General features: G+C 42.1%; 2 protein-coding genes and 1 long non-coding RNA gene across 4 annotated transcripts; 1 reads left to right on the top strand and 2 right to left on the bottom strand.

The window, feature by feature from the left end:
- Nucleotides 1-857: 857 nt before the first annotated feature.
- On the top strand, nucleotides 858-3,090 carry LOC132473810 (uncharacterized). The gene is made up of 4 exons (XR_009529479.1): nucleotides 858-1,046; nucleotides 1,241-1,294; nucleotides 1,664-1,705; nucleotides 1,793-3,090. It is a non-coding gene; the product is annotated as an uncharacterized LOC132473810 (long non-coding RNA).
- Nucleotides 2,390-4,395, bottom strand: LOC132473803 (androgen-dependent TFPI-regulating protein). 2 transcript variants are annotated; one of them, XM_060074080.1, is made up of 6 exons: nucleotides 4,243-4,395; nucleotides 4,018-4,143; nucleotides 3,749-3,850; nucleotides 3,535-3,650; nucleotides 2,829-2,980; nucleotides 2,390-2,677 (listed from the first exon to the last, which is right to left on the bottom strand). In XM_060074080.1, the coding sequence occupies exons 1-6, from the start codon at nucleotides 4,393-4,395 to the stop codon at nucleotides 2,640-2,642; spliced, it is 687 nt and encodes a 228-aa protein (XP_059930063.1). In that variant the 3' UTR covers nucleotides 2,390-2,639. The 2 variants fall into 2 exon arrangements, with proteins under 2 accessions (XP_059930063.1, XP_059930062.1); XM_060074079.1 differs by having other exon boundaries at nucleotides 2,390-2,980.
- A 993-nt stretch (nucleotides 4,396-5,388) lies between these two features.
- LOC132473788 (protein FAM83H-like) lies at nucleotides 5,389-13,511 on the bottom strand. Its single transcript, XM_060074055.1, has 6 exons — nucleotides 13,210-13,511; nucleotides 11,959-12,419; nucleotides 11,263-11,427; nucleotides 10,927-11,051; nucleotides 6,469-10,684; nucleotides 5,389-6,358 (listed from the first exon to the last, which is right to left on the bottom strand). The coding sequence occupies exons 2-6, from the start codon at nucleotides 12,406-12,408 to the stop codon at nucleotides 6,347-6,349; spliced, it is 4,968 nt and encodes a 1,655-aa protein (XP_059930038.1). The 5' UTR covers nucleotides 12,409-12,419; nucleotides 13,210-13,511; the 3' UTR covers nucleotides 5,389-6,346.
- Between the last annotated feature and the right edge of the window lie 3 nt (nucleotides 13,512-13,514).

The raw sequence follows: 13,514 nt of genomic DNA, 5'->3' as shown, positions 1-13,514 counted from the left end.
GAAGTGAAGAAAAGTCGCGAAGCTTGGAGAACCAACAAGATCTACTAATTCTAGATCTAAATTGGGTTAATTATCAGATTTGAAGTAAACGTTCATTTGAAGGCTGCTGTGTCTTGGGTTATTTACCCCTGGAAAACATATGAATTAATCATAATTGTATTTGATTTTATAATTATTACATTGCACTTGCCATGATTAAAAGAAGTATTGGCCTACTATATTTTTGAAAAACAAATAGGCTGTAATATATTGCTTCTAGTGTGTTGGGAATATTTGCAATGATCTTTCTTTAGACTGTATTTGATTGTTTACTTTAACTTTTACTTTAACATAGGCTACATATGAGATCTCTACCAATATCTGTGGTAAAGAAACTTTGTCTATCCTATATGTATATGTCCATTCAAGGAACATTATGGTTCATTATCGTTCCTAGATTAAATGAAATATAATATTTGTCTCCCTCTAGTGGAGCGAGTCAATACATACAATCATAAGAAACGGTGTAAAATTCATGGACAGGTTCGGGAATTAAATACGCCTATTCTGCTGTGCCCTCTGAATTAATTAATTAATTTAAAAGGATTGATCGAAAACCTTTCAGACTGTTGAGGTTGAACCTCTGAATGTAGTACCTAGGCCTATCTGAAAAATAGTGTTTTTATTATTCTAATTCTGGAGAGAATCTTATCAAAAGGGCGTCAATATGTGACTTTTTATGTTGGTCATGGAACAATCCGGCCCTCGTGATTGTTTGCATTCCACAAAGTCCACAAAGCCAAAGGTGTATCTGCGTAATAGCCTTCGTCACCTGTTTTATCAAGACATCTTAAGCTGTAGAAATACAGGCGACTGGAATGCTGCGTGTCTTGTATTTCTGGTTCTTTCTGCGTGTAGTCGTTTCCAGACGGTAGTATCTCCAGTCACAGTTCCTTGTTGTCTAGCAGTGTTTGCTAACCTCACACACGCACACACACATACGATTCAGAGTTGCGCTCACGGATAGGCGAGAGCCAAGAAGAATACAAATGCTTTACCTACTAGGAGTAAGTGCTTTGTTCCTTTCCTCTTGCTCTTTCTAGGTGTGTGTGTGTGTGTGTGTGTGTGTGTGTGTGTGTGTGTGTGTGTGTGTGTGTGTGTGTGTGTGTGTGTGTGTGTGTGTGTGTGTGTGTGTGTGTCTAAATCAGTGTTCAAATGTGACTAAATTACTAATGGCCGCTGTTTTCCCTGTCTTCCTCAGATCATCATTGGCATCATTTTCATCATTATGTGCTTTTCAAACGCCCTGAAGCCGGTAAGGAGTGAAGATTGTGTTCTGTAACATTTATGCAACTCGATTTCATTTGTGGTCCTGTGTCTTTCATTGATGAGCAGTTGACCCTTCATATCGTTGGCTTTTACATAGATGATTAACTGTTTTTTAATGTTTCAATGTTTTTTGGAGAGTTTATGTATAGGCCTACCTTATAAGACCACTCTTCATGTGCGATGCAGTTCTTATCCTATAATAATAGAAAATAAACGCACAAAAAAATAAATTAATAATAACTACTAAGCAAAAATCCAGGACGAAGATAATTAAAAAACAGGATTCTAATCCAACCAGCATCTAAAATAAGGAATTTGTAATCTGTTAAGTATAACATGTCTTTCCATATCACAGGGAAAAGGCAAATCGGATTATAACTCGGTCAACAGCAGAAAGGTAAGAAGCCCAGCAGAGAAGCTGTTGAAATGATTCATGTTCATATCCGACACAGACATTAACACAAACATATTTTCATTTCGGTAGAGGGATTTAAACGAAGAGGATCTACACTTGTTGGCTAAAATCCTATCGGTTGGACTGGTGGATGCAGATCCCAACTACCTTCAACATCTCAAGTGCTTCAGGGACTTGCATGGAGGATCTACCTGATCACATTACACTGGAGCTTACGGGAAATCATCAATCTTCTGGAGGAAGTGGCGCATAGATCATGTTTTACAGATCGGCGGATATGAGACGAAACATACAAAACAGGTTGAACCAACTAGCACTGTACACTGCTGTGCACTGTGTTATTGCAAATCCAGCTGTTAAACTAACCCACGTGCTATTGGCAGAACAGGCTAAATGTGGGCAGAAGCCTTTGCCTTGATCAATAATGTCCCTGTCAATGAAGTGGGACCAGGGACTTAATGCTGTAGGCCGACTCAAATTGGTCCAGCTTGAGTCTGTAGATCTACTATGGCCTCTGCCTCCTAGTGTTATTGATGTGTAATTGATCACTGATGTGTAAATATGTAAAACACTTCACATTTGTGTAAATGCTGGTTCAATATCTGCATTTAGAAAAAAATATAGCAACATATGAATATGCACAGTAGGAGATGAGTAATTCAGCACTCAATTGGACATGGTTTATTCAATTGCTCATGCTATTTATAATGAAATGATTTGTACATCTTCAACCCTTTTTATGAAAGTTGGATATAACTTCAGAGGTATACATGTTCAAGCTATTCCTTATTTTTATTTATGAATGGCCACAAAATCTTGAGGTAATGCAGCAAGTTGATAAAGTCAAACCAGAAGTCTTGGAAAAACATGCAACGTTGTGCAACAAATTCATCAGATTGTAAATAGAAGCTCACAATCACTTTTGTTTAGTCATTGAATTCTCCATTAGTTCACCTAGAAGTGAAGAGAATAAAGAACATGTGAGAAATGAAACACAGAGAAATAAGTTATTTATATGTTTTACACAATTAAATTGTCTGCCCTATACATTTTTGACTAGGAGTCAGTTGTGCTTTCTGTTGTTGGAGGATAGTAAGTGACTTACCCCAGACACAGTAGTTGAGCTTTTCCCCCAGCAGGTAGAGCAGGGTAACCACAGACATGTTAAAAACGAAGAGGCACAGCAGTCCACCGTGACTGAATAATCCCAGCAGGGGATACACCCAGATACCGACTGACAAGTACACCCAAATCACCCTGCAGAACAAGTTCACAGCCGCATAAAATGTGTTAATAATGTTTGTTTCTTATCAAAAAATGTAAGTGAAACATAAACTTGTTTAAAATGATGATCAATTGTATTTTAACCTCCCTGCATGAAAGCCTGAGTCTGTGATCGTGTGGTGGTAAAATGTTGATTTTATAAAACATACTCTGTTTATATTAACATTTACAGCTATTTTTTCTATGTTATGGAAGCCATGGCAATAACAAGATGGTATGTAGTAAGCAAAGTGCCTTTAGTGCACCGAAAGCCTAGGCACGCACGAGTTCAAGAACAGTGGGTGTTACAGTATGTTTTAACCCCCCAAGCTCTTTGCAGTATTAACCAGTAATAACCAGTAGTAACTGGTCTGTTGGGCTTGCCTAGACCTATGAGCTTACAATCTAAAAACACTGTTTTGAACGACTTGAGGAAGAGTGTAACATGATCATCATCATAATTATCCTCATCATCACCACTGTATTAGGTGACATCTAAACCCAATATGGGTTTGTTCATGTGCGTGTGTGTGTGTCGTGCAACATACCAGCTGAGGTAAGATAAGCCCACGACTCCCAATGCTACTAGGCCATGCTTGGTCTTTGGGTAGACATGGGGCTGGACCAAGAACTCTCCCAGTAAGATAGGAAAAACAAACGTGTGCTGTGTATGCAGAAACACGCTTTAGGTTATTATTATGAAGTGGAAACAGAAGAGCAGAATGTTTTTTGCTGTGAGTAAGACTCGTCACTGTCACGGACCATGGAGTGATTCATCCAGGGAGGGAAGAAGGTATCGATGCTGGCTGGGTACACAAGCTCCCTGTCATAGGCAAAGATCATCCAGAACAGCAGGACGACAAACTAAAGAAAAGCAGAGAAAAACAAAACCAATCAAAACACATCGCCGACGTCAACATCTTCATCGTCAGCTTCAGCATCGGCATCAACAGCATCATCAACATCAAATTTTCGTCATTGTGTCCAAACTTTGTGTTGCATTGTAAAAGTGGTTTGCCGTGGATTCTCACCATGCCAACGGGGAATACAAACACAGAGAAAAGCAGATCTTTACATCTGTTGAGGATCTTTGACGATTTTTTTCCAGCCTGAAGATCAGTCACAGCAGCCAGGCCAAAGAATACCAATTGCAATATCTAAGAAAAGTGAACAATTCATCCATTCATATAATTCGAATAGATTCCGAATACAGTTCAGTGAACACACAGAACGACAGACAACACAACAGTACTTACCAAATTCAAAAAGGTGAGGTACTTCCATGGTCCCCCATAGACAAATATCCCAGGAGGTAAGTCCTCTCCATCTTTGGCAGCCAGGGACATTACGACAAAGGCATACCAGCCGAAAGCAATGACGTGGTACACCGTGCTCACCGTAGGCTTCATTTGGACGTGTTTTTAAAAAAATAAAGTAATAACACTGCAGATAATACTCTGCTGGAAAGTCCCGAAGACAAGCGACCTAAAGCTAAATTTGAATACATAAACAATCCTTGTTTAATTTGCTATAGTCTCTCGCTTCACAGTGTGTACCCTTTATTCATGCAAGCAGAGAAAGTCTATAGGACTGGAGGTTTTAAAATAGAAAGGCTTGTTATTTGAAGATTAGTGAAATATGCCATGGGCTTATTAGGGTATTTAATAGCAGTGAGAGGGAAAATCCTTCTGAGACAAGAGGTCGACTGTTGCTTATGACGCATTGGATTTCTTGTTGTTTCACAACCATTCAGCTTAAGTCTGGGCATGTTCTGCAAATTCAATGGTTAGATTTCCCTTTTACTAACATACTTTATTATACCGCTGGCTGTTGACTTATTACAGTGCCACAAATATGGACAGAATGTTCGAAAAAGCATATGTAACACTTAACGTTTCAACTAAGACCAAGAAAAAAATGTGCAAATAAAGGTTTATGTTGGATTTAAATATTGCACATTTTGCCTATTCCCCCTTAGGCCCAAATAGGTATAGAGTCAAGATGCGGAATCTAGACTCAAGAATTTTGTTTTGCATTTTTTAATTGCAAACAATACTTATCTCTACATTTCATTCCTTGGACCAACTGTCTAAAAATCCAGATCAAGCCAAGATTAGAATCTGCAATAGGACTAGAATGTAATGAATGCAAAAGCTTGTATGTTATGATTGGTAGGTTGATCTCCCTCAAACCTGTTGGAAGAATCCTTCAGTCAATAGCATTGTCATTAAATTATTCTTTAAAGTAGAGAAGAATGGCATATTGGCATAAGAGTCTATGGCTTAACTACCGATGTTTCACTATGTGACATTTCAATAAAACACATGCGACATTGCAATAAGTACAATACATCTACCTTGCACACAGGCAGGGAAGAAGAAAAGTGACCTTTGGGCAGGCTTATATTTAACGGAAGTTTTATTTACAAATAAATTGCATATTTAGTAGACAAAGAAAGTTATAATTAATCAAATGTATCTTCTAAAATATATGTAACAAAAAAAAGCCATAAAGAACAACAAAACATCCATAACGGTCATGCAAAATGTATGCAGCATTTGCAAATTCAGAAATGGAAAGTCATTACAACAATACAGGTTCTGGCTTTAAGGTAGAGAACATTAAGTACAGCTTGGAGGACAGCTTTGGCAAAGTAAGACAATGTTTGGAACTGAACTTCACACAATGTTTATGGCAGGAAATCAAAAAACACAAAAAAAACGCATAGTGCTTAGATATGTACAGCCTAATACGTGTTTTTTTGTTTGAATGTCAGGTTAAACATTTTTTTTTTTTTTCCATCATTACAAATAATTTCACACTGCCAATATTTCAAGAACTTAACTACGAACTAGAGATCCCATGTTTTTTTGTATTGGCCCATATTGACTATCATATAAGTAACCAGCACTAAAAATGAAATAAAAAATCGTATTGTTTATAAAAAAAGATCATAAACATGTGCAACGGGTATCAAAACGATACCACTTCCACCACATTCAGTGGTGCCAACCACATTACATTGCACTTTACCCGTGCAGTCTTGAGAATTGATTTCATCATACATCACTTTGTCTTTCCCTTTCGTGCCACAGCATTCGCCCCGTACACCGATAATTGCCAGATCCACAGTAGAAGGCCCGTATTCATCCATCTGATGCGTTCAGTACTGCATGCTTCGATCCCAGTTAGCACACATGATAAATATCCATAAAAAAATCTGAAAAGATTCTCACAATTTGAACCAATGTTTTTAAAGCACCTATTATTTCATGTCTCGAGTGATGCAGTCCAGACGTTGTTGTTGGATTATTGCCACAGATATGCATCCCTTCTTTAACCTTCTTGCTTGATCCCCTGCTATTTTGGAGTCTATTAAAAAAGTAGAGAAAGGCATTAGGTCAATCTGAGCTAAATTAACATGCAGAAGTCTCTAATGATATTAGGCTCTTTACAAGCAGCTACACACAAACATTGCGTACCTCAAACCGGCTGTACACTTTCCTCTCCTTTCGCATACTTTGGATCTTTTGAAGCAGCACTTCACGTTCCTCTGCCGTCTTTGTTGATCCTCTGACTTTATACTTGGAGCCTCCATCTTTTTGGCCTTTAGCCTTCTTGTCAGCCTCGGATTCCTTATCGTCATCTGTGACTGGCTGCTCCTTGGTGGGTTCGTTCCTGTTCTGGCTGTTGGCAGATATCTGTCCTAAGAGCAGCTTTGTGTCATCTCTGAGGTTGCTGCTCGAGATCACGCTGGCAGTTGAGGAGTGGTAGCGGGACTGGGAGGCTTTGGGCTGCTTTGACAGGGGGGACACAGGAACGGGCTCCTCTGTCGTAGTTGATTCTTTTTCAACTTCACAGGGGTCGCTAACCATGCTCTTCTCCATTGCTACTATTGGTTCTGATGGACAGCTTTCAGAAGCTGTCGGTTTTAATTCTATGGTGGTTTCATCAGCCCCTGTGAGTTTGGTTTGGTCTGGAGTTTGGGTGAGAATCACTTCTAATGCAGGTTTAGTTTGGTTTTCGGACAAAGTTTGTAATACCAGAGCGATTGGAGATTCTTCGGATAAAGTGGGTATAGGGGGCACTGAGCCACCTGAGTCAGGCGCAAGGGTAGAAGATGGTAAAACTGTTTCTTCTATCTTAATTTCATCAGCTGCATTCGACTTTGGTGAATCAACTGGTTCTTTTTCGACGTTATATATCGATGATTCAGAGCTTTCTGTTGGGTCAGCTGAGCATGGTTGTGGTAGGCTAATGCTAAGCGATGCATTGGTTATATCTTCAACGTCCTCCTGGGATGGACGCGCTGCAGTGGGAGAAGATGACTCCAGAGCAACAGAGTTGGATTCTGTTGGCGGAAGTTCATCTTCTGAACTGGGAGCACATGGTTCCTCCGGTAATGTCTCTGAGGGGGTCTGGATCGAGGTTGGCTTTGAATCGCTTTCACAAGCTTCAGAAGGAGCATCGGATTCTACATCTTCTGAAAGTGTTTCGGGGATCTCAGTTGGGAAACTAGTGGATTCGGGTTTCATGGGTTCCACGTCCGAAGATGATTCAGTTTTCGCAGGTGAGGACTTTGTAGCATCGTCCTCTGGGGTTTCGCTGCCGGTTGTAGGCGAGTCCAGGGAAGGGGGACAGGCAGCCTCCGCTGGCTCTCTTGTGTCTACGGATTTGTTATCCGTTGAGTTGGATTCTAATGTAGTGGAAGGAGCCATGGTAGATAACGGTTGACTCAAAGAGGGGGTTGGATCAGTAGGGGTGTTCTGCGAGGTCCTAGAATTAGCCGCAGTACTGGTTTCCGTGGGGGTAGGGGCGGGGGGGACTTCCAGTGATTGGCTGGAGATGGTTGACGGAGATTGATCCGGGGTGCTAGTAGATGCTTGTCTTTTAATTTTCTTCAGCTCAATCTTCTCTGAATCAGTAGTCACGCTGCCTCGCTCACTCTCACAGCCAGCCATGGGAACAGGTCCATTATCGTCCTCAACTGTCGTGGATACCGTTGGAGTTAATTGTGCTATATCCTTTGTGAAATATTTCTCCAAGGCGGTTTTATGTAATTTAGTTTCGCCTTCCTTGGAATGACCAGTGCCCTCTGCATCTAGTTTCTGAGCGGCAGGTTCCTCATTGTGCAACATGTCGATTTTAGAATTCGAGTGAGTCGCCAGCGAAACTGCGGCTGGGTCGTTTGTTCCTTCAGCCTTCTCAACTTTTCGTTTTGCTGCCAACTCTTTGAAAAACATCAGCCTGTTATCAGCATCCGTCATGTCTACTGTTGATTCGCCCGGCAAAGGTTGAGGTTGAACCAGCTGGTCTATTTTGGATAGCTCACAATGAGAGGAGCTAGGTCGCAGCACACATTGTGGAATAGCCAGTTCTACATCTGCAGCCTTTGATGCTGCCTTGCCAACACTGTTTTCTGGATGTTCAACTCCAGAGGAGTTCTCAGTTGTATCCACAGTGTCTCTCTTTTTAATAGTGGTATCAAAGATGGCTGACCTTACGTTACGGTTCCACTTGAAAGGTTCTCTTACAATGATGGGTCGAGTAGGATAAATGGTGACGCGTTTTGAAGGGTCAACATCAGATTGGATTTGCTCAGAAGAGCTTGACACTAATGGAACTGAAAGAGACAAACTTGAGTCTACTCCAACAGGGTTATGAGCAACGCTGGATTCAGATGAGTCGGGAATTGATGAAGATTTAGAAGATGCCGGTTGTTCTACACAACTGGGGTCACGGATAGAAGACTCCATCAGGGAAGATTCAGATTTAACTGACAAACTAGGGTCTTGTGTTTGGGTTTGGGTTTTCTTCAGCTCCAACTTCTCTGAATCTGTTGATACATTGCTCTGCTCCTTTTCACAGCTAGCCTCGACAACAGGATCACGCTGTGGTTTTTTCTGCGTAGGCTGCTCAATTTTCACAGTGGCGGTCTTTGGATCCATTTGAGTCTTCAGTACAACTTTGTCTGTGTTCGCATTTGCTGATTCTGAGACTTTCTCTGCTTTTCTCTTTGCAGCTAATTGTTTGAAAAACATGAGCCTGTGATCGGCATCACTCATATCTACAAAGGGGATTTCCATTAAAGAGTCAGAAAGCTGTCTAGGCTGGTCTATTTTCGACAGCTCGCAATGGGATGAGCTCGGTCGCATCAATGCATCCATAGGCGTTGATGCTGTCACTAGATCAGTGTTTTTATGATTATCTTTCAAAGGTTGAGTTCCTGAAGTGTTCTCTATGCCCTCTTTATCTCTGACATCATCAGAGTTTGAAGCGTCTGTCAGAGAGCTATCAAAAGTGGCTGATTTTGCAAGACGGCTCCAATCAAAAGGCTCTTTTACAAACGTCTTTCTATGACCCAAAACCTGTAAGGCAAAGGGCAATCTCGACTCAGAACCCTCAACCTTATCCGTGTCCTCGTCCTGTCTCCCTGTGGTAGTTCTGATATCTTGAGAACCAGGCTGGTCAAGTTGAGAGCCGAATAACAGAGAAGATCTTAGCCTGGAGCTTCTTGGCACCGCTGGATTAAATCTTCTACGGAACGACTCCTCTTTTGGTTCTTGTTCATCCATTTCATCCGTCTTATCTGCTTCGGTTAATGAAGACTCCGAAGTGGATGGAGTTAATTTGGCTTGTGCTGGAAGCGTCAGGAAATCCTCTGGGTAATGCTCAGTGAGATTGGATTTCCTGTAGCTGGGATAAGGTCTGTGCGGGACCTTGAATTCCAGAGTATTTGGAGGCTTAGCGGTGAATAAATCAGGGCCCGATACTGTGTCGTATGAGGGGTTAGGGGTCTCGTCAAAGGGGTCCGAGGCCTGATGAGTTGGCAGTGGCATGTCCTCCTCTCCTGCATTGTCACACGTGCTGAGGTAAGATTTAATTCTCCAATTCCTTAGCCCCTGCCTCACTGTTGGATCCTTGCGGTCCACGTTAGACCCCTGCTCAGGTTGGTTGGGAGGCGAAGGAGAGGGCTCACGGCCCTGTGGTTTGCCAAGACTTAGCCTTTTAGGACGAGATGAACCTGTCGACAATTCAGCCGCAGGGTTGAAATTGTCAGACATCTTGTCCATCTCTACGTCGCTTGTTGATGACAAGTAGTTAAGAACCAGGTCGTAGCTTTCAGGCTGTTCCATCTCATGTGGTAAGCCGGGCTCAGGGTGCTGATCCACTTGAGGATAAGCGTGGTTCTTGAATTTATCATAGGCACTGTAGACCGCATCAGTCCGCCTTCCCTGACCTTCAACGCGTGGCATTCCTGGTTGCTGCATTGGTTGATATGATGTTTGTTTGCCTTCAGCATAACTGTGTCGTTTGTAGTTGTGACCTTCCATCAAATTTGAAGGCTGGCCCATTCTCAATTGCTGGCTGGGGTTCATGTACATGTCTTCATGCCGGTTATGAGGCATATTTTTCCAGTCTTTATCCCCCCTTTCATCAAAATTGTGTCTAGACCTTTCATCTGGACCTGGGTTGTCTACTGTAGCATTTTTCCTGGACTCTCTGACCGACCTGTCAGTTAAATATTGCCTCTCAGGTAAAGGAACAAAGCTCTCTTTTGGAGCGGGTAAATTGTCCATTGTCATTGGTTGGGACTGGGCATATAAAATCCGGAACTCTTCATCAAAGTTAGAAACTAGTTGTCCAAGGAAGAGGTGTGCAAAACAGCGGTGTAGTTTCTCAAAAGACCACATGAAGCTGTATGGAGACAGATACAAGTATGAGTCAATTAAATCTGAAAGACTTGATAGCAATGATAAAATATCAAATTGATATGAATTGATTAAAAAAAAAACTGAAAACCACAACATCATAAACAGCCCAATCCCAATAAAATGAATTGATAGTAAATAGTCAAAAGGTAGTAAACAATACGGTAATCGGTGCTAATAAATACAGCTATCCCCAGTCCTATGTATCAACACCCTGTAACCTGTTACCTGTAGTTTCCACTGAGTACCGCCCTGCTGTCCGTCAGCAGGAAGCGACTCATCACCTGACCTTTGAGCAGCTTCCCCGAGCGGCATTGGTAGGAGATGCCGGACACTGTCCTGACACGCAACGACTGGGGACATCAAAGGAACAGCATGCTCAACAAACATTTCTGGAATTATCTAAATCCCAGATAGGTGGCAGCATTGCACAAGCAGTTCAAGCCATTAGGTACAAATTAGCCAAAATGGCCGAAATGCTGGCTCTTTTTCAGTAGACTTTTAACACATCCACTGATAATAAGGATAGTATAAAGGGAAAGGGTTGTTGTCTTTTAAACTTACTTTGATGCAGTCCAGGTTGACACGACAGTTTGAGAGCATGTTGACGAAATGATGAGCGTTCAGTTCATCGAGTAGGATATAGACGGCCACATTCCGCATTGCAGCATCAAGTATTTCCGCAAATATGTCAACGTCTGTAAACATGTCCATCACTATGGCAACCACCTGCAAAGAAGAAAACAAGGCTCCGATGTTTCAACATGATCCATGTTACTTTCACATCGCAACGGTAACAATAATACAAATGAATGATGTTGATTCTGATTTTCCATGGGTGGCACAGGCCGTATTCTTTGGACACTTTTGTTTTTTCAAATAATTATGAAACATAAATGATAGCCTCAGTGAAAAGTGTCAGTTCAGTTCAGTGATAACTGCAGTGCACTTCTAGATCGTTGTTCAATGAGGCTAATAAACTGAATATTCAGAAATAGTTTGAAGTGAAAGATATATTTTAAGATAGAAAGATAATATAAAATGTACTACGTTGTCCAAGACAGATGATCTTTCCCTAATCATAAATAATAAACAAGATAAACACTTTGTTATCCATAAAGGGCCTATAACATTCACAAAATGATCTATAAATTTGCTTCTGGCTCAATAAAAGCATTGGCCTTGCCTACAACATAGTTATGAGTCACTTATGTCTACAACTGTTCCGAGCTGCCCCCATGAAGTGACCCAGTGCCCGACCTGCTGGGAGGACCTGATCATCCTCCGGGCCTGCTCCTTGATGCTGGGCATGTCGGGCTCCGGCGGGTTCACCAGAGTGGTGACCTCGGTGGGGCCCACGAAGCGGTTCAGCTGGGGCCAGCCCAGGTCCAGGTCCGGGGCGTCCAGGTCCGAGTGGACCGGCCAGTAGGTGTCCGAAGAACTGTCCCCTCCAGAACCAGGCGGGCACCGCTGCTGGTCTCCATCGTTAGCCTCCCGGGGCGCCTGCACGGCGTTCTGGATGAACTCGATTTCCTGCGAGCACAGGAAGTCCACCACGTCCGCTCTCTGCAGGAAGTGGTAGTAGCCCTCGAGGTCCTCCTCCACGAGGGAGTCGATGGCCAGGCGGTACTCCTCGCGGTAGTGCGGCGGCAGGTAGTTGGGATCCAAGGGATTATCCCCAGCAGAGGAACACTGCGAGCGATGAGCCATTATTATTTGTTCTGAAACCCAAAATAGATTGAGAGGTCAGCTGTGCACAATGACAAACACACCTTCAGAATTGACATTGATTGATTAAAGTTTCTCCAAATAACACATTGATTTTAGCCATGATGCAATAACAAAACTTGGGCTCAAGATTTCTTCTTTCCCCTGTTGGGGGCTTGGGTCAAGGGGGGTGTCATGAATATTTGGCCTTTTAAGCCCTTTGAGACTGTAATGGTGATTAAGGGCTATACAAATAAAATGTAATGTCATTTAAACTATTCAATCTTTTTGACTCTGTAATCCATTAATTTGGTTTGAGCAAAGTTAGTAACAGTGTGACCAACAAAAGTAAATTGTAACATTTTCCACACAAGAGCGCCATATACATGAAAAGAAAGATAATATCCAACACAAGATACATGGATATGGGTGGGGCTTCGCCCGCTGGTCAAAAAAGCCGAGTCTCCATTTGCAAGTTAATTCCACTTGTATGCATTTCGCCAAAGTTGGAAAGAACAACAATAGCTATCTATTTCAACAATCCACACATGTAATGTCTTGGCAGATAAGATCGTGTCCCTCAGAAGAATCACAGCTGGTTATTTCGGACGTCATTGTTTACTATCAAATGAAGGCTATATGTCTGATATAGGCTACACAAGTTTTTTTTCGCACGATGATCGTCAGATCCAAGGAAGGCAAACATATGTGCCGCTTGGATTTTATTGCAAAAGTTAATACAACTTTCGTTCTAGACTAGAAGTCCTATTCGAGGTTCTAAATGTTCCACTTTTTTTGCATTACCTTGTATTACACGTAATCTTCGAGTTTTCCCTTAGTCCATCCCAAATCGGGCATTATCGGTCCCTGCTTTTAGTCCACCGTTTTGCTTCGCAGTCTCTTCGAAACGTGTCCCGTTTCTAGTCCAAGCGGCGCCCGTCAAAGAAGTTTCTGCTGCATTGCTTTCTGATCATCCCACAAAACCTGTTTATTGTCAGGCTCCAGGCATGTTGGCTAGAATGTTTGCAATGCGTACGACACAAAGTCAGAGAGCGACCCTGGTCCTGAAAAACTCTCTCGCCCCGCCTCGAACAAGACTCGCACAGATA

This window comes from Gadus macrocephalus, chromosome 15 (genome assembly GCF_031168955.1).
Source record: "Gadus macrocephalus chromosome 15, ASM3116895v1".
Lineage (NCBI taxonomy): Eukaryota > Metazoa > Chordata > Actinopteri > Gadiformes > Gadidae > Gadus > Gadus macrocephalus.
Note: the sequence above shows the minus strand (reverse complement) of the source record. Positions and strands in the feature narration are given on the sequence as shown.

Bases quoted from the DNA above. Each gene is read 5' to 3' on its own strand.
- LOC132473803 (XM_060074079.1), bottom strand. From the start codon at position 4,395: ATGAAGCCTACGGTGAGCACGGTGTACCACGTCATTGCTTTCGGCTGG. The intron at 4,144-4,242 runs GTAAGTACTGTT...CACTTTTCTTAG, and splicing joins ACCTCACCTTTTTGAATTTG to ATATTGCAATTGGTATTCTT. The intron at 3,851-4,017 runs GTGAGAATCCAC...GCTTTTCTTTAG, and splicing joins TTGTATTCCCCGTTGGCATG to TTTGTCGTCCTGCTGTTCTG.
- LOC132473788 (XM_060074055.1), bottom strand. From the start codon at position 12,408: ATGGCTCATCGCTCGCAGTGTTCCTCTGCTGGGGATAATCCCTTGGAT. The intron at 11,428-11,958 runs GTCGGGCACTGG...TCTTCTTTGCAG, and splicing joins TGATCAGGTCCTCCCAGCAG to GTGGTTGCCATAGTGATGGA. The intron at 11,052-11,262 runs GTAAGTTTAAAA...TGATGTCCCCAG, and splicing joins TCAACCTGGACTGCATCAAA to TCGTTGCGTGTCAGGACAGT.